The sequence below is a fragment of the Xyrauchen texanus genome, chromosome 46 (assembly GCF_025860055.1).
Source record: "Xyrauchen texanus isolate HMW12.3.18 chromosome 46, RBS_HiC_50CHRs, whole genome shotgun sequence".
Lineage (NCBI taxonomy): Eukaryota > Metazoa > Chordata > Actinopteri > Cypriniformes > Catostomidae > Xyrauchen > Xyrauchen texanus.
This window is the reverse complement of record NC_068321.1, coordinates 28379876-28400870: the sequence shown is the minus strand read 5'-3', so window position 1 is coordinate 28400870 and position 20995 is coordinate 28379876. Positions and strand designations below refer to the sequence as shown.

Sequence of the window (20995 nt, the reverse complement as noted above, 5' to 3'; positions counted from 1 at the left end):
GTATGTGTATCTCAGTGAGTATTGACACTATCACACCTGGAGTCGTGAGTTTGAATCCAGGGCGTGCTGAGTGACTCCAGTCAGGTCTCCTTAGCAACCAAATTGGCCTGGTTGCTGGGGAGGGTAGAGTCACATGGGGTAACCAAATTGGGCCGGTTGCTAGGGAGGGTAGAGTCACATGGGGTAACCAAATTGTCCCGGTTGCTAGGGAGGGTAGAGTCACATGGGGTAACCAAATTGTCCCAGTTGCTAGGGAAGGTAGAGTCACAAGGGGTAACCAAATTGGGCCGGTTGCTAGGGAGGGTAGCGTCACATGGGGTAACCATATTGGGCCGGTTGCTAGGGAGGTTAGAGTCACATGGGGTAACCAAATTGTCCCAGTTGCTAGGGAGGGTAGAGTCACATGGGGTAACCTCCTCCTGGTGGTGATTAGTGGTTCTCTCAATGGGGCGTGTGGTGAGTTGTGTGTGGATCGTGGAGAGTAGCATGAGCCTCCACATGCTGTGAGTCTCCGCGGTGTCATGCACAACGAGTCACGTGATCAGATGCGCGGATTGGCGGTCTCAGAAGCGGAGGCAACTGAGACTCGTCCTCCACCACCCGGATTGAGGCGAGTAACAGCGCCACCATGAGGAGCTGCTAAGTAGCGGGAATTGGGCTTTCCAACATTGGGAGAAAAGAACATATTTTGTTCTTGTCAACTTCAGCATAAAATCGAAAGTACGTAAAACAAGTTTTTATTTGTTTTTTAAAATTGCTTTTGTAAATTATTAATGAAATAAATCATGAATTGGAATAACAGGTGATTTGGCTATTTTGTTTAAGAAAAAAGATAATTAAGTTTTTACCAATAATTTACATTTTTAAAAATAGATTACAGAGATAAAATATCTATAATCTTACATCATTTTTTATGTTTTTATTTTTAATAAAACTTTTATCCATGAAGGAAAAGCTCAATTTTCAGCTGCCATTATAAGTCAAACAATCCTTAAGAACTCATTTAATATGGTAATTTAGTAATAAAGTATAATTTATTTGTATTTAATGGTTGAAATGTTTGTGAAAATCTCATTATAGGGTGTTTTTGAGGTGTAGAGTACACTTGCATTTACTAAAACAATCAATAATAATTCATCAATCTTTGTTCTTTTGAGAGATGAAGGCGGTTCACTTGTGACATTATAACATTGTTCTCAATGTAATGCATCTGTGCGTTCATGAAGGGTTTGAAGATCATTTACAGTGATGTAATCTCCAGGGATTACTGTAAAGCTCGCTGATCTGTGCAACACAGCGATGTTCTCTGTATTCTCATGAAGTGTGACATGCTCTTGTGCATTTGCTTCTGTATGTTGTGTTTGTGTTTCAGGACAAATTAAACCATAAATGGCGAGTGAAGTTTTCTGTTATATTGAGTTTAATCCTCTGTGTAAATATATGATATAGGGACACTGGGGCTTGTTGTCACAAGGACATGCTTGTTTATACATGATAATATTGCAGTAAATTGGGGTTTTAAATGAAAGGTTGGACTGTGTTTCCGGACGATGGTATATTTTTGAGTAACGTCAGGTTGGGCCAAATACTAAAGGCTTGTGTTGTACTTTATATCTATTTCTGTTGGTAAAAACAAAGATTTCATGTCTTTTCATAATTATTTGACAGTTGTAATAGCTGAAAAGTTCAACACGTCTTCAGTGAACGGTATCTTAATGGAGGAAAAGGTTGATTATTGTTTCATAGCTTGGACTAACATGAATGCATCTAAACAGAAACTGAGAAACTGAAAGATGTGACAACTTGCCCCGCTGGCCTCTTCTTACAGCTCATAATGGGACTGCTGAAGAGAGTGTTTGTAGGTCAGCAGGTCGTTTCACTTCACGTGAGTCAATCCTCTTAGTCCATCATCCTCTTCATCACGGGTCTCACGCACATCCTGTTTGTTTGTGTGTCGTGAGGAACAAACATCACGTCTGCAGGTCACACCGCCTTCGGATCACATGACCTAAACAGTTATGACACAGACCTATGGACATGTAATGCATTTACATTTACATTTATGCATTTGGCAGATGCTTTTATCCAAAGTGATTTACAGTGCACTTATTACAGGGACAATCCCCCCGGAGCAACCTGGAGTTAAGTGCCTTACTCAAGGACACAATGGTGGTGACTGTGGGGATCAAACCAGCAACCTTCTGAGTACCAATGTATTATACAGAGCACTTATTACAGGGACAATCCCCCCGGAGCAACCTGGAGTTAAGTGCCTTACTCAAGGACACAATGGTGGTGACTGTGGGGATCAAACCAGCAACCTTCTGAGTACCAATGTATTATACAGAGCACTTATTACAGGGACAATCCCCCCGGAGCAACCTGGAGTTAAGTGCCTTACTCAAGGACACAATGGTGGTGACTGTGGGGATCAAACCAGCGACCTTCTGATTACCAGTTATGTGCTTTAGCCACTACGCCACCACCACTAATGCATAACACAACATGTGTAAAACACCTGTGTATGTTACAGGTTATTACTCATTATTACTCAAAAGCATCCAGATAATGTATTCTAGCACTCATCATCCCTCTGTTTGGATGGTGTGAAGTCTTTGAGGTCAACAGGCAGCAGATCAGGGATTACACGTTGGAAAACACACACAACACACACGGAGGTGTATAAATATCTTCACCTGAACCCGTCTGGAGTTCGTCTGCAGGAAGTGGGTCAGAGAGGACATGTGACACACCTGCATGTTATAAGAGTGAAATACTGATATTAGACTGGAATTATCCTATTCAAAAGGTGCATAAAGATAATACACATGACATATATCATGGAATAATACATGAGAAGAATGCTGATATTGCAGTAACTGTGTCACTGCAGTGGTTTGACCCGTCAGACATCCCTCACACTGATGTAATGGTTCAGTCTTCAGTGTGTTTGTCAGACACACAGAGTGTGACATCACTCATGACAGGTGTGTGATCTGGTGCTGTTGACCATCAGGGACCAGTAACAGAGATACAGGTGAGTTATGATTTCACTTTATAAGCGTGTGTCATGTGTATGTCGTGTGTGTCCTGATCTATAAGTGTAGAAACACGAGCGAGCACACAGATATAAAGCTCATTTCTGCATATCTGTGAGTGTCTTTCAGCTCTTCTGAGTGTTTAGATGATCCTATCCTATGCTATTAGTTGCTAATGTAGATATTTGTTCAGTTTGAGGCGTATGATGTGTTCATGGTAAGACGTGTAATAGTGATATTATTCTGTGAGAATCGATCTGTTACAACATCAGGATTAGAAGTAACAGTACTCAGGGAGTAACAGAATACATGTAGCGGGATTACATATTTAAAATACTAAATATAAGTAACTGTAAATCATTGGTAATCCGAATACAGTTACATTCATAAAGTATGTTGATTACTGAAGAGATTACTTTGACTTTTATTGTCATTTGTTGCATTTAATATTCAGTTGGAAACATGAATCTGTGTAAACGATGCGAATTTGAACAGCAGTGAAACATTTACCGGGTGTTTCATTCATACGAGGAACTTTCCATTGTGAGTTTAACAGAGGAGCTACATCGTGTTTCTACAGATAAACAAAAAACACTTAGAAACGCTTTGACCGATGAAACATAAATCCAATAAATACACGATTACAAGAGATGCTAACTAATGTAGCCTTTAACATCGTATAGAAATCTACAAATCATATATTTTCTGATTCTCTGAACAGAATCCACTTACGATCAGAAAAGGGTGTTGTGGAGTTTTGAAGTTTGCAAACATTTTAAGTGTGTGGAAGTGACACCCTTTTATGGAGCTGGCCCAACCTCCATCTGTAGTAACCCCACCCCATTTTGGAGCTGTCCAAGCCCCCTTCTGGAGTAGTCCTGCTCCCTTTTGGAGCTGGCCCAACCCCCATCTGTAGTAACCCCACCCCTGTTATAGCTGTCCCAACCCCCATCTATAGTAACTCCACCCATTTTAGAGCAGGTCCAGCCCCTTGGGGAATACCTCCACTACATTTGGAGGGGTTCAACCCATTCTGGAGAAACCCCACTCCCTTTTGGAGCTGGCCCAACCCCCTTCTGTAGTAAATGCATCTGTTACCAGATGTGATTATATTTTATAATGAATTATATGTTGAAAAATCACATTAGAGCATCACTTTAGAGCAAGAATCTAATTCTTAATGAGAATTTAAATATTGTTTTTCTTTAAAAATATCTAAAAATCTTTAAAACAAGAGTAGCAGATCTCCATAAGATATTTAGGCTTTTTCAGTGAAGTGTATTTTCTTACTTTATTTACTTGTAGTCAAAAAAGTTCTACCAGATCTACCAGTGCGGGGGTCTGTGTATCTCATTGAGTATTGACATTGACTATCACACCTGGAGTCGTGAGTTTGAATCCAGGGTGTGCTGAGTGACTCCAGACAGGTCTCCTTAGCAACCAAATTGGCCCAGTTGCTAGGGAGGGTAGAGTCCATGGGGTAATCACTATAATGTGGTTCTCGCTCTCGGTGGGGCGTGTGGCGAGTTGTGCGTGGATGCCGCGGAGAATAGCGCTCAACAAGTCACATGATAAGATGCGTGGATTGAGGTCTCAGACGCGGAGGCAACATGTTGTAATTAAATTAATAAAACAGTGTAAAGGTTTTGAGTGATATTCTGGAGTCATGTTTACCTGCCAGGTGAGAACGGTTGTATCATGGGATGAAACCTTCATGTCATGAGTCGTCTCGTTAGTGTTCACTGATCGCAGACAATCAAAGTCTCTTTTAAGGCGAGTAAGTCCACTCTGCGGATCTTGTGAATGCTACCGGTCAGCTATTTTTAGTGATCAACTTGAATGAGGAAAGACCGAAATCTCCAAAACGGATAGTCAAGATGACGATCAAATAACATGTTTTTAATCAGCAGTAAAATCTGACAACAATGAGGTCATAATTTGTGTTCCTTTACCTCAGATCACACTAAACAACAACATTTTTATGGCTGGTCAAGCAAATGTGCATGTGCGTTCTAGAGTTGATTGACAGGCGATGTCTATATCTAACAGGTGATTGGCTCTTTACCTGTAAGGCGTGACTTTCTTATCCACATCCACTATATTTCATGTTCCAATTCCTCCCATTCGTTTGAATACATGCTCAGATAAACATTCTCTGGGATAATTGGCTTGATCCTGCAGCATCTGCTGTTCACTGAGCTGTCTGTGATCTCACCGGCCAATCAGAACAGCCCTGTAGGAGAACAGCCAATCAGAAAGAGTGCTGTGTGTCTGTGAATGGACTGACTTGATTTATGTTGACTTACAGCACAGACCTCCACAAAGAACACATACAAACAAATACTGTAATAACACATGTATTACACATGATAAGAGCATAAAGAACACATGTGATAAATTCAGGAAGTGGATGAGCCTCCAGTCAACATGAAATGACACTCACAACCATTTGACTTCTGTAATGAAGTCTTCAATGAGAATGAAATGTGGGGTGAATTGATTGGATTGTGTAAAGTGTTTATATGATGTGTATTAAGAGAGCAATGTTGATTCTGTGTTGACTTTATAGCTGTAATGAAGTGTGTTGAACATAAGAACATCTCTTGTATGATTGATTGACAGGTGTTTTCTCCAGAAGAGCTGAAAGGGCACTTGCGTGTCTCGTACCCCTCTCCCACATCACGCACAGCCCCTTCGCCAGCACGGGTGAGTTTAACAGCAAATTCACAATATGAGTGTTTGTGTTCAGAAACAAACTAAAGTGTGTGCGTGTGTGTGTCAGACAGAACAAATAGCTGTGACCCCTGGAGCTCAGCCAATCGGAGCAGCCCATCAGGTCAAGAGGTCATGCTGGGAAATGTACTACCGAGCCAATCGCAACCTGGGAACTATGGCAACCTGACGTCACATGAGCGCCTGGTAAAACATCTGTCAAAGATACTTTTCGAAGTCTTTCTTTAAAACAATAATAATGATGATAATAAAATCAGTGTGTCATCAGCTCTGATGAATGAGACATTGTAGCATAATCAATATTTCTATCATCAGTGTTTATGATTTCTCTCTGTAGAATGTCCGACAGCATTCGACTGCAGCGTCTGAAGTCACTAAACGTCTTCCATCGATGTCGAGCTTTCACAGAGATTCGTATCTCTCTGTCAGAAGTGCCGAGAGCTGCACGGGTAAATCTATATTATCACCACATTCACTTCATAGCTCTGTACTCTTGCAACAATCCACTCATTTGATTCAATGTTTGATGCAGGACACATAACTGATCTGTGTGTTTGATGCATGACACATAACTGATCTGTGTGTTTGATGCATGACACATAACTGATCTGTGTGTTTGATGCATGACACATAACTGATCTGTGTGTTTGATGCATGACACATAACTGATCTGTGTGTTTGATGCAGGACACATAACTGATCTGTGTGTTTGATGCATGACACATAACTGATCTGTGTGTTTGATGTTGTTTCAGGAGCTTCACAGACCGGAGATGCTTCTGTAAGTCCTGCTGACATCACTTATATTCTTTTCAATGTTAAAGATAGTACTATGAAGGCCAATATTGCTGATATCGACACGATACAATCCACCCGTTTCCTGAATGTGATTGTGTTCCCCGATTCATAACAGAAGCCTGTTTTCATTTTTCAGTCTCCAGTGTTTTCACTCACATCGGTGTATGTTTTTAGCAGATAATGTGATGTTTAATGTATTCATGTATTATTCCAGAAGGGGTTGGGCCTGCTCCAAAATTAAACGTGGTTACTCCTGAAGGGGGTTGGGCCCCACCAAAAGGGGTGGGGTTACTACAGAAGGGGGTTGGGCCAGCTCCAAAAGGGAGTGGGGTTTCTCCAGAATGGGTTGAACCCCTCCAAATGTAGTGGAGGTATTCCCCAAGGGGCTGGACCTGCTCTAAAATGGGTGGAGTTACTATAGATGGGGGTTGGGACAGCTATAAAAGGGGTGGGGTTACTACAGATGGGGGTTGGGCCAGCTCCAAAAGGGAGCAGGACTACTCCAGAAGGGGGCTTGGACAGCTCCAAAATGGGGTGGGGTTACTCCAGAAGGGGGTTGGGCCCCTCCAAAAGGGGTGGGGTTACTACAGAAGGGGGTTGGGCCAGCTCCAAAAGGGGTGGGGTTACTACAGAAGGGGGTTGGGCCAGCTCCAAAAGGGAGCAAGACTACTCCAGAAGGGGTTGGACCCTCCAAAAAGGGGTGGGGTTACTCCAGAAGGGGGTTGGGCCAGAGGGTGTCACTTCCACACACCCTTAATGCTAGGAGAAGTTTAGGTTAAGGGCTCAGGATATCTTGTCTGGCTGTTTACAGCTCGATCCCGTTTTAGAAAACAATCATCATGGCACCCCAATTTGTTGCTATATTACTATAGCAATACTATAGCATTTATTATTATATTTATGTAACATTTAAAGGTCTATAAACTATAATATTATTATAAATAAACAAATGTCACACAAATGCATTAATAAAGCATTAACACATGTAGTGTTTCATTATGATCTCTCTCTGTGTTTAGATCAATTCTTCTGATCACAGCAGTGATAGTTTTGTGTCTTCTGTGTGTTCATCATCTCCTCTGACGCTTCCTGCAGGTATGAATCTAGATCAACACAAAGACAATGACAAAACACCACATAACAACACCAGCAACCATTATAATAACTGCGTCATGCAGAGTTCTGGATGTTAATGTCTTAACAGACTCTACCATGTTACATGTAAAGGTGTTTACAGACTCTTCCGTGTTACATGTAAAGGTGTTTACAGACTCTTCCGTGTTACATGTAAAGGTGTTTACACTCTACTGTGTTACATGCAAAGGTGTTTACTGACTCTACTGTGTTACATGTAAAGGTGTTTACAGATTCTACAGTGTTACATGTAAAGGTGTTTACAGACTCTACCATGTTACATGTAAAGGTGTTTACAGACTCTTCCGTGTTACATGTAAAGGTGTTTACACTCTACTGTGTTACATGTAAAGGTGTTTACTGACTCTACTGTGTTACATGTAAAGGTGTTTACAGATTCTACAGTGTTACATGTAAAGGTGTTTACACACTCTACTGTGTTACATGTAAAGGTGTTTACTGACTCTACTGTTTTACATGTAAAGGTGTTTACACACTCTACTGTGTTACATGTAAAGGTCTTTACAGACTCTTCCGTGTTACATGTAAAGGTGTTTACAGACTCTACTGTGTTACATGTAAAGGTGTTTACAGACTCTACTGTGTTACATGTAAAGGTGTTTACAGACTCTACTGTGTTACATGTAAAGGTGTTTACAGACTCTTCCGTGTTACATGTAAAGGTGTTTACAGACTCTTCCGTGTTACATGTAAAGGTGTTTACAGACTCTACCGTGTTACATGTAAAGTGTTTACAGACTCTACTGTGTTACATGTAAAGGTGTTTATGGACTCTACTGTTTTACATGTAAAGGTGTTTACAGACTCTTCTGTGTTACATGTAAAGGTGTTTACAGACTCTTCCGTGTTACATGTAAAGGTGTTTACAGACTCTACTGTGTTACATGTAAAGGTGTTTACAGACTCTACTGTGTTACATGTAAAGGTGTTTACAGACTCTTCCGTGTTACATGTAAAGGTGTTTACTGACTCTTCCGTGTTACATGTAAAGGTGTTTACAGATTCTACAGTGTTACATGTAAAGGTGTTTACAGATTCTACAGTGTTACATGTAAAGGTGTTTACAGACTCTTCCGTGTTACATGTAAAGGTGTTTACTGACTCTACTGTGTTACATGTAAAGGTGTTTACACACTCTACTGTGTTACATGTAAAGGTGTTTACAGACTCTTCCGTGTTACATGTAAAGGTGTTTACAGACTCTACTGTGTTACATGTAAAGGTGTTTACAGTCTCTACTGTGTTACATGTAAAGGTGTTTACACACTCTACTGTGTTACATGTAAAGGTGTTTACACACTACTGTTTTACATGTAAAGGTGTTTACAGACTCTACTGTGTTACATGTAAAGGTGTTTACACACTCTACTGTGTTACATGTAAAGTGTTTACACACTCTACTGTGTTACATGTAAAGTGTTTACACACTCTACTGTGTTACATGTAAAGTGTTTACACACTCTACTGTGTTACATGTAAAGGTGTTTACACTCTACTGTGTTACATGTAAAGGTGTTTACTGACTCTACTGTGTTACATGTAAAGGTGTTTACAGATTCTACAGTGTTACATGTAAAGGTGTTTACACACTCTACTGTGTTACATGTAAAGGTGTTTACTGACTCTACTGTGTTACATGTAAAGGTGTTTACACACTCTACTGTGTTACATGTAAAGGTGTTTACAGACTCTTCCGTGTTACATGTAAAGGTGTTTACAGACTCTACTGTGTTACATGTAAAGGTGTTTACACACTCTACTGTGTTACATGTAAAGGTGTTTACAGACTCTTCCGTGTTACATGTAAAGGGGTTTACACACTCTACTGTGTTACATGTAAAGGTGTTTACTGACTCTACTGTGTTACATGTAAAGGTGTTTACAGACTCTACTGTGTTACATGTAAAGGTGTTTACAGACTCTACTGTGTTACATGTAAAGGTGTTTACTGACTCTACTGTGATACATGTAAAGGTGCTTACAGACTCTACTGTGTTACATGTAAAGGTGTTTACACTCTACTGTGTTACATGTAAAGGTGTTTACTGACTCTACTGTGATACATGTAAAGGTGCTTACAGACTCTACTGTGTTACATGTAAAGGTGTTTACACTCTACTGTGTTACATGTAAAGGTGTTTACTGACTCTACTGTGTTACATGTAAAGGTGTTTACAGATTCTACAGTGTTACATGTAAAGGTGTTTACACACTCTACTGTGTTACATGTAAAGGTGTTTACTGACTCTACTGTGTTACATGTAAAGGTGTTTACACACTCTACTGTGTTACATGTAAAGGTGTTTACAGACTCTTCCGTGTTACATGTAAAGGTGTTTACAGACTCTACTGTGTTACATGTAAAGGTGTTTACACACTCTACTGTGTTACATGTAAAGGTGTTTACAGACTCTTCCGTGTTACATGTAAAGGGGTTTACACACTCTACTGTGTTACATGTAAAGGTGTTTACTGACTCTACTGTGTTACATGTAAAGGTGTTTACAGACTCTACTGTGTTACATGTAAAGGTGTTTACAGACTCTACTGTGTTACATGTAAAGGTGTTTACTGACTCTACTGTGTTACATGTAAAGGTGTTTACACACTCTACTGTGTTACATGTAAAGGTGTTTACAGACTCTTCCGTGTTACATGTAAAGGTGTTTACAGACTCTACTGTGTTACATGTAAAGGTGTTTACACACTCTACTGTGTTACATGTAAAGGTGTTTACAGACTCTTCCGTGTTACATGTAAAGGTGTTTACACATTCTACTGTGTTACATGTAAAGGTGTTTACTGACTCTACTGTGTTACATGTAAAGGTGTTTACAGACTCTACTGTGTTACATGTAAAGGTGTTTACTGACTCTACTGTGTTACATGTAAAGGTGTTTACACACTCTACTGTGTTACATGTAAAGGTGTTTACACACTCTACTGTTTTACATGTAAAGGTGTTTACAGACTCTACTGTGTTACATGTAAAGGTGTTTACACACTCTACTGTTTTACATGTAAAGGTGTTTACAGACTCTACTGTGTTACATGTAAAGGTGTTTACACACTCTACTGTGTTACATGTAAAGGTGTTTACAGACTCTTCCGTGTTACATTTAAAGGTGTTTACACACTCTACTGTGTTACATGTAAAGGTGTTTACACACTCTAATGTGTTACATGTAAAGGTGTTTACTGACTCTACTGTGTTACATGTAAAGGTGTTTACACACTCTACTGTGTTACATGTAAAGGTGTTTACACACTCTACTGTTTTACATGTAAAGGTGTTTACAGACTCTACTGTGTTACATGTAAAGGTGTTTACACACTCTACTGTGTTACATGTAAAGGTGTTTACAGACTCTTCCGTGTTACATGTAAAGGTGTTTACACACTCTACTGTGTTACATGTAAAGGTGTTTACACACTCTAATGTGTTACATGTAAAGGTGTTTACAGACTCTTCCGTGTTACATGTAAAGGTGTTTACAGACTCTACTGTGTTACATGTAAAGTTGTTTACACACTCTACTGTGTTACATGTAAAGGTGTTTACAGACTCTACTCTGTTGCATGTAAAGGTGTTTACACACTCTACTGTGTTACATGTAAAGGTGTTTACACACTCTACTGTGTTACATGTAAAGGTTTTTACTGACTCTACTGTGTTACATGTAAAGGTGTTTACACACTCTACTGTGTTACATGTAAAGGTGTTTACACACTCTACTGTTTTACATGTAAAGGTGTTTACAGACTCTACTGTGTTACATGTAAAGGTGTTTACACACTCTACTGTTTTACATGTAAAGGTGTTTACACACTCTACTGTGTTACATGTAAAGGTGTTTACACACTCTACTGTTTTACATGTAAAGGTGTTTACAGACTCTACTGTGTTACATGTAAAGGTGTTTACAGACTCTTCCGTGTTACATGTAAAGGTGTTTACAGATTCTACTGTGTTACATGTAAAGGTGTTTACACACTCTACTGTTTTACATGTAAAGGTGTTTACACACTCTACTGTGTTACATGTAAAGGTGTTTACACACTCTACTGTTTTACATGTAAAGGTGTTTACAGACTCTACTGTGTTACATGTAAAGGTGTTTACACACTCTACTGTGTTACATGTAAAGGTGTTTACAGACTCTACTGTGTTACATGTAAAGGTGTTTACACACTCTACTGTTTTACATGTAAAGGTGTTTACAGACTCTTCCGTGTTACATGTAAAGGTGTTTACACACTCTACTGTGTTACATGTAAAGGTGTTTACACACTCTACTGTTTTACATGTAAAGGTGTTTACAGACTCTACTGTGTTACATGTAAAGGTGTTTACACACTCTACTGTGTTACATGTAAAGGTGTTTACTGACTCTACCGTGTTACATGTAAAGGTGTTTACACACTCTACTGTGTTACATGTAAAGGTGTTTACAGACTCTTCCGTGTTACATGTAAAGGTGTTTACAGATTCTACTGTGTTACATGTAAAGGTGTTTACTGACTCTACCGTGTTACATGTAAAGGTGTTTACACACTCTACTGTGTTACATGTAAAGGTGTTTACACACTCTACAGTGTTACATGTAAAGGTGTTTACAGATTCTACTGTGTTACATGTAAAGGTGTTTACTGACTCTACCGTGTTACATGTAAAGGTGTTTACACACTCTACTGTGTTACATGTAAAGGTGTTTACAGACTCTTCCGTGTTACATGTAAAGGTGTTTACAGATTCTACTGTGTTACATGTAAAGGTGTTTACTGACTCTACCGTGTTACATGTAAAGGTGTTTACACACTCTACTGTGTTACATGTAAAGGTGTTTACAGACTCTTCCGTGTTACATGTAAAGGTGTTTACAGACTCTACCGTGTTACATGTAAAGGTGTTTACACACTCTACCGTGTTACATGTAAAGGTGATTACACACTCTACTGTGTTACATGTAAAGGTGTTTACTGACTCTACCGTGTTACATGTAAAGGTGTTTACACACTCTACTGTGTTACATGTAAAGGTGTTTACTGACTCTACCGTGTTACATGTAAAGGTGTTTACGGACTCTACTGTGTTACATGTAAAGGTGTTTACAGACTCTACTGTGTTACATGTAAAGGTGTTTACAGACTCTACCGTGTTACATGTAAAGGTGTTTACAGATTCTACCGTGTGTCATGTTTTGTTTGGACAGAAATAATGACTCTCTCATGTTTTGTGTGCTGTCACCAGCAGGAGCCAATCAGTGGCCACAATCCACTGGACAGACATCACTGCCAGCCAATTACAATCCTCCGCTGCATTCGCTGGTAAACGTTTTTGATTCATGGGTTCAATTTCATGAGGTCAATTATATTTGATGTTCTTAATTCAGTCTGTGAACAAACACAACACATCTGGTTACACACAGACACACTTAACAAACGATTCTGTCTGTCTGAATGTGTGTCAGATTGAGGACAGACTCGACCGGCTCGAAGATGCGATTCATGTTCTACGAAATCATGCAGTGGGTGTGGCCAATGCTGACCTGACCAATGATCTGTGCAGCCTGTTTGGACCAATCACATCCATGCGGCCCAACTTACCCATCTGTGGCATAATGAGTAACAGAACATCAGTGGTTGTAAGTTTGTATGTTCAATTAGTTTGTCAAGAGAGAATGTTTGTTTATTTGTTTGTTTGTGTGTCAGCTTGTAGAAAGTATTTGACAATAAAACTCTTTCATGTTTATAGATTATTTTACACTCACAGCTGTTATTAATTAAATGAGACTGAGATATTTTATAGACTCATCAGATCATCTGTATGTGTGTTTATGGTCTGATTTTAATCACAGTCCTGCTTTTCCATCTGAGATGATTTCAAGACATGGACGGATGAACTGAAGAAACAACAGAAATAATGAGTGCGAATGTCAAAGAATAGCTGACAGACAGACAGACGGACAGACAGACAGACAGGCAGACAGACAAACAGGCAGACAGACAGACTAACAGACAGACAGACAGGTAGACAGACAGACAGACAAACAGACAGACAGACAGACAGGCATACAGGCAGACAGACAGACAAACAGACAGACAGACAAATAGGCATACAGGCATACAGGCAGACGGACAGACAGGTAGAAAGACAGATGGACAGACATACAGACAGGAAGACAGACAGGTAGACAGACAGACAGGTAGACAGACAGATTAACAGACATACAGTCAGGAAGACAGACAGATGGACAGACATACAGACAGGAAGACAGACAGATGGACAGACAGACAGACAGACAGACAAATAGGCATACAGGCATACAGGCAGACGGACAGACAGGTAGAAAGACAGATGGACAGACATACAGACAGGAAGAAAGACAGGTAGACAGACAGACAGGTAGACAGACAGACAGGTAGACAGACAGATTAACAGACATACAGTCAGGAAGACAGACAGATGGACAGACATACAGACAGGAAGACAGACAGATGGACAGGCATACAGACAGACAGACAGACAGACAGACAGACAGACCGACAGGCTATCAGATATCTATAGTTGATTCTTTATCTTCAGGCACTTTCATGACCCAAGTGGTGATTTTTATTCAAACTAACAGTTTTTCTTTATGTTATATGAAGGTCTCACTAAAACTGAATTATAAACTTTTGTTTACAAGGTGTTCATCATTTATTTTTGGTACTTTTTAAATGTCTTTTATATAGATTTGACTGTTTTAGTCTTCAGGCCCAGACGTTCAACATTAAACTATGAAAATACATTATAAAAATACACATTATTACATTTTATTACATAATTATTACGTGTTTAAAACTATAATCATCTAAACAAAGAGTGAAATAAACAAACTATTTAAATATTTATTGTGTGAAAATTATCTTATTCTATCATTCTTTCATAAAGTACGAAGTTTATTTTCACCACAACAAATAATTTGACCCCTAATAAAGTTTGTTGAAAGTTAGTGTACATGTTAACCAAAAGAGCATGAAATATGAGACAAAACAAAGAAAAAATAGAGTCATTTTATTGGACTAAATTATGCAAAACGTGTGAAAATATGATTGAATTGTGTGTATTCAAGATGCATAAAATGCAATTAAACGATCCTTTGGTCATATTATTTGAAATATGTTAAAAATAGAAGTAGGTAAAAATATTGCTTTTCCAATTAATCGCAATCTTCATTTGAACGATCTCGATATCAGTTCTTAAATCTTAAGATCGATCTTTCACTCAGTGAGAGGAAATCACACCAAATTTCACACTGTGGGACTAAAGTGAATATATTCAGTTTTATTATAATGTTTAGATTTCACTCTAGTAATTGTAAGGTTTCCCGTGTAATGTGTGTCCAAAGATGAGATCTACACAACCCATTTATCATTGAATAATGTCTTTTAATACTTTTTCTGTTCTTTACAGTCAGTTATTGATCAAAAACAACAACAAAAAATCATATAATTCTAATCATGTGTTGCACAGATGATGTGAAGTCTCTCATTAACATGCTCATTTACAGACAGTGTTTACAGAAATGCAGTTTTTGTTAAAGAGACTTTTGGAAGTGATTGAGGGAGTAAATATGAAAGGTTCACATCTGTAGTATATTTGTGATTTATAGCGTGAATCTGCTGGTGTGGCGATGCGGTCATCAGTAGCCCAACCCACATCTGACAGCACCAATCAGAGAGACAGACATAGAGGTTTGGACCAATCAGCAGCATTCACACAGACACATTTCATGACTGCGGTGAAACACACTGCGAAAGAAAATCATTAGGTCATTTGTTTTAGGTGTCTTGGTGCCTTCCTGAGCCTGTCCTAAGATTTTTTTTTTTTCTCCCATAAAAAAAATATTTCTTTCCTCTCACTTTTTATTTATTTATTTATTTATTTTGAGAAACGCATGAGATTTATTTTTTTAATTTAAAAATAGCTAACAATTAGCATGCAGTACCAACCTCAGCCAGCAGGTGCCGCTATCAGTAATCATGACAGCTGTGCACGTGATCTGTTGATAGTTGTATAATACGCTGACAGAAATATATCTTAATCAAGGAAAGAAACATATAATGTTTGACAGTCTACTGGTCAAGTCAAGTCAATTTTATTTGTATAGCGCCTTTCACAACACACATCGTTTCAAAGCAGCTTTACAGAAGATTAGCATTAACAGAAGAATACAACTGTAATGTCTATAATGTCAATGAATCATCATTGTGTAATTGGATAAAATACCGTGTTTAAAAATAATTAAATGATAATTGTATTAATAACCCCAGTGAGCAAGCTGTAGGCGACTGTGGCAAGGAACACAAAACTCCATAAGATGTGGATTAATTGAGAAAAATAACCTTGGGAGAAACCAGACTCACTGTGGGGGCCAGTTCCCCTCTGACCAACCCCACCCTAACCCTAAACCAGACTCAATGTGGGGGCCAGTTCCCCTCTGACCAACCCCACCCTAACCCTAAACCAGACTCAATGTGGGGGCCAGTTCCCCTCTGACTAACCCCACCCTAACCCTAAACCAGACTCACTGTGGGGGCCAGTTCCCCTCTGACTAACCCCACCCTAACCCTAAACCAGACTCACTGTGGGGGCCAGTTCCCCTCTGACTAACCCCACCCTAACCCTAAACCAGACTCACTGTGGGGGCCAGTTCCCCTCTGACTAACCCCACCCTAACCCTAAACCAGACTCTCTGTGGGGGCCAGTTCCCCTCTGACTAACCCTAAACCAGACTCACTGTGGGGGCCAGTTCCCCTCTGACTAACCCCACCCTAACAGTAAACCAGACTCACTGTGGGGGCCAGTTCCCCTCTGACCAACCCCACCCTAACCCTAAACCAGACTCAATGTGGGGGCCAGTTCCCCTCTGACTAACCCCACCCTAACCCTAAACCAGACTCACTGTGGGGGCCAGTTCCCCTCTGACTAACCCCACCCTAACCCTAAACCAGACTCGCTGTGGGGGCCAGTTCCCCTCTGACTAACCCCACCCTAACCCTAAACCAGACTCGCTGTGGGGGCCAGTTCCCCTCTGACTAACCCCACCCTAACCCTAATCCAGACTCGCTGTGGGGGCCAGTTCCCCTCAGGCTAACATTATGAATGTAATGTAAATATTAATTATGTATAGGTAAAATCATGGTTTAAAATTATTAAACTAAGTGTTAAGAGTCAGTGATTACACATCGATTGTGTTTGAACTGTAAGATTAATGACCACAGGCTTTGAAGTCCATCTAGATTAATTGCAGAAGTTCACATAGATGCAATTGAATACATGAATACTAATACATGAAATCCCACAATTAAATGAATGTACCTCAGGTATGTTTCATATGGCATTTGTTATTTCTGGTTGTTTGATGACATCGGGAATATGAATGCTGCTATTGATAATGTGCTGTTTACATTTGTTGACACATGTAAACAAGCGCTAGATAGACGTCTTTGCCCATTTTTAATAAATAATAAAAAAAAAAATTAAGACATTTTTTTATCTTTGATAGAGAAAAAAAAGATTTTTTTTTTTTTTTTTTTTTTTGAGAGAGAAAAATATATATTTGTAGTACATAGGCTGAGGAAGGCACTAAGACACGCCAGCACAGGTGACATGTTGTTTTCACTGTGCAGTTCAGGGTCTCTGTACACTACACTGATCTGTCTCTGTATACAGGTGTGTTGAGGTGTGTGGAGTTTAAATCAGAGCGTGTTGATGTCCAGCGCAACTCATCTGATGAAGACATCAGGGCGAGGTGACGTCACCTCTATTAACAATCACAACTGTCATGTGACATTTCAACATCAGACGTCAAACACATTTAAATACTCTGAACATCACAGAACTTACATGCTGTGTTTGTCCACTAGAGGGTGACCAATAACACTGGTGAACGATTTACAGATATTTGTGGATGATATATAAAGACATTATATAGATCACAAGAGATGTTTAACTCATACTGTATGTGTGTGTTGACTTTAGTGTTCATGAGGATGAGAACTTGAGTCCGGAGCAGAAAGCCGGGCGCGAGCGTGAGAGGAGAATGGTGAATAATGCTCGCGAGCGACTGCGTGTGCACGACATCAACGAGGCGTTTAAAGAGCTCGGTCACATGTGTCACTTACACCTGCAGAACGACAAACCGCAGACCAAACTGCTCATTCTGCATCAGGCCGTCACTGTGATCCTGAGCCTAGAACAGCAGGTCAGAGGTCAGTCACAGGCTCCACTATTAAACTCATGAATATCTCAGCATGATTTCTGGCTTATATCCAAACATTCTTAAAACGAGATAATGTACTTGAGAAGCAGAGGGACATGAGATATTAAGAGTTGGTTACGTAACTAAATGTAGTTTGGATATTCTCCAAACAACACGTCATATCTCACGTCACTTCTCAAGTACATTTATCTCGTTTTAACCTCCTATTGCGTTCAGAATCTGCAAACACCTTTTGCATTCGCAGGTCAGTTCATAATCATGAACATGATCCAATTCATCAAAAAAAATATTGTAGCTCATTGTTAACTTATTAGCTGTTCATACATGTAAAAAGATCTATATTTTTAGCATGTAACTGAAAAATATAATTGTTATTATGTATGATGTCAGTTATTAAAAATGTAGAAATTCTTTAACATTTCACAATATACATTAACTACAGCTAAACCAGTGCTATACATGTGAAGATATATTTTTTTATCAAGGCTTATCTGAAATTTAATTTGAATAAAACATTGCTTTACATTTATATAAATATTTAAATGATAATGTCTAGTAATTCTCCTATTAACTGCCATATTAATTATTACTGTTGAAAAACAATTCATATCTCAAAAAAATAAAATAAATGTTCTAACCAAACAACAGAAAAAATCTATACAACACAACTATGGAGTGGTCTAAAGCACATAACTGGTAATCTGGTAATCAGAAGGTCGCTGGTTTGATCCCCACAGTCACCACCATTGTGTCCTTGAGTAAGACACTTAACTCCAGGTTGCTCCGGGGGGATTGTCCCTGTAATAAGTGCACTGTATAATACATTGGTAATCAGGAGGTTGCTGGTTTGATCCCCACAGTCACCACCATTGTGTCCTTGAGTAATACACTTAACTCCAGGTTGCTCCGGGGGGATTGTCCCTGTAATAAGTGCTCTGTATAATACATTGGTACTCAGAAGGTTGCTGGTTCGATCCCCACAGTCACCACCATTGTGTCCTTGAGTAAGACACTTAACTCCAGGTTGCTCCGGGAGGATTGTCCCTGTAATAAGTGCACTGTATAATACATTGGTAATCAGAAGGTTGCTGGTTTGATCCCCACAGTCACCACCATTGTGTCCTTGAGTAAGACACTTAACTCCAGGTTGCTCCGGGGGGATTGTCCCTGTAATAAGTGCACTGTATAAAAGCATCTGCCAAATGCATACATGTAACTATGCGACATACTTGTATACAATGTTTCTAAACAAAAATGTGTTTCTTGTATGAACGTGTTCATTATCAGATCCGACTGTCGAAGTCGGTAAAATGTGGCTACTCTTATTCAGACTATGTGTGCTTGAGCTCTTGCCACACCTCCCTTTAGGAGGTGTTTTCTTTGATATAGTTTATTAAAAACATTACTTTGCTGCTTCCCAATGTAACAGGGTCCCATGGAAAGGAGGCGGCGGGAACCGGGCAAAGCATTAAAAGTAAAGTTTTTAATCAACTTACACACAAAGACACACAAACGTAAATGCATACAGTGCAGCTGTCTGTAGCTCTCTCCCGAACTGCTGCATCTCGTCGCACTTATCCCTCTCCTCAGATGATTAGCCCGACTGGGGGCCGGGTGTGCTGGCGGGGAGTTTCATGTAGTGGCATATGACGTACTCCATGTCTGACGGTTGGTGCTGGCATCAGTTCATCCTCTGTGAAATCGTAGTAGGCTGAAGTGATATCTGGCTGGCACAGGCTGCAGTTAGTAGTCATCACTCAGCAACACATAGCACTGGGAGTCGGACATCAGGCAGGACCAGAGCTGGATCTTGGCAGGTTCTGGTAACCTCAGGATATGTATCCCAAGGTTAAGACAGGGAAACAAATAGAATAATATTAGCATAGATTCAATTCAAAACATGATAATAGAATATGAGAAGAGTTTCTGTTTCCGACAGACCCAACTAATGCAGCGTAACTATGAGTTGGAGGATATATTAGGTGTATGTCTGGCTGAACAGATGAGTCTTTAGTCTAGACTTAAACTGCGCAACGCTAAGATTGGGCTAATATGATCACATTTCTTGGTTCAGCACTCTGGCTGCTGCATTTTGAACCAACTGAAGTTTATTTATTGATCTTGCTGGACATCCTCCCAGTAATGCATTACAATAATCTAGTCTTGAGGTCATGAACACATGAATTAGTTTTTCGGCATCAGCAACAGAGAGCATATGCCTTAATTTAGCAATATTTCTGAGGTGGAAGAATGCTGTGCTACAAACATTTTACATTTATGCATTTGGCAGACGCCATGTCGAATGTAGCACTAATATCTAAAAGCACTAGAAGAGAAATTCAGCCGCGATCAGATGATAAGAGTCATGTGTAACTCTGATAAGTGCAGTCTCTGTACTGTGATGAAGCATAAATCCCAACTGGATTAGTGTGTTTGTGTGAGTGTGTGTGTGTGTGTGTGTGTGTGTGTGTGTGTGTGTGTGTGTGTGAGTGTGTGTGTGTGTGAGTGTGTGTGTGTGTGTGTGTGTGTGTGTGTGTGTATGAACAGAACATAAAATCTCACATATGATTATTTTGAGTCTGTGATTATCTTTCAATCGAGTCCACGCACAAGATAATCAGATGTATAGATCATTAGATAATCCACATGAAGCACAATGTTACATATGGCCACCAGGAGATGGCGCCAAATACACAACACAGACTCAATGATGACTCAAATGACACAGAATGAAACTCATTCTGTGAAATCTCATGACTAAAATCATGTCTGCATGCTATGCAAACCTTTAGTCATTGTTGTGTTTGCATGTGTAATTAGTTCTTATGTACAATTATTATCTTTTATTTGTTTGGAGATGTTTTTGGACACTATGATCCATTATATTTGTAATGTTGGAACTTTTGATTGCTTTGACGTATCAACACAATCTCAGATACAGTTTACAGAAAAAATATATTTGTGGCTCTATAATTTCATAGGCTGAGAGTCTCAGAATGTATC

At 39.5% G+C, this 20995-nt stretch overlaps 1 protein-coding gene across 1 annotated transcript in view; it reads left to right on the top strand.

The window, feature by feature from the left end:
- Positions 1-4704: 4704 nt before the first annotated feature.
- The window catches only part of LOC127638298 (transcription factor 12-like), a 17657-nt gene continuing 1366 nt past the window's right edge, over positions 4705-20995 (top strand). The window contains exons 1-11 of the mRNA XM_052119770.1: positions 4705-4719; positions 5220-5303; positions 5661-5744; positions 5821-5882; positions 6109-6220; positions 7589-7664; positions 12976-13052; positions 13118-13369; positions 15380-15461; positions 17443-17521; positions 17752-17981. Of these exons, the coding sequence (XP_051975730.1) occupies positions 4705-4719; positions 5220-5303; positions 5661-5744; positions 5821-5882; positions 6109-6220; positions 7589-7664; positions 12976-13052; positions 13118-13369; positions 15380-15461; positions 17443-17521; positions 17752-17981 (1153 nt within the window). The remainder of the gene's footprint in view (positions 4720-5219; positions 5304-5660; positions 5745-5820; positions 5883-6108; positions 6221-7588; positions 7665-12975; positions 13053-13117; positions 13370-15379; positions 15462-17442; positions 17522-17751; positions 17982-20995) is intronic.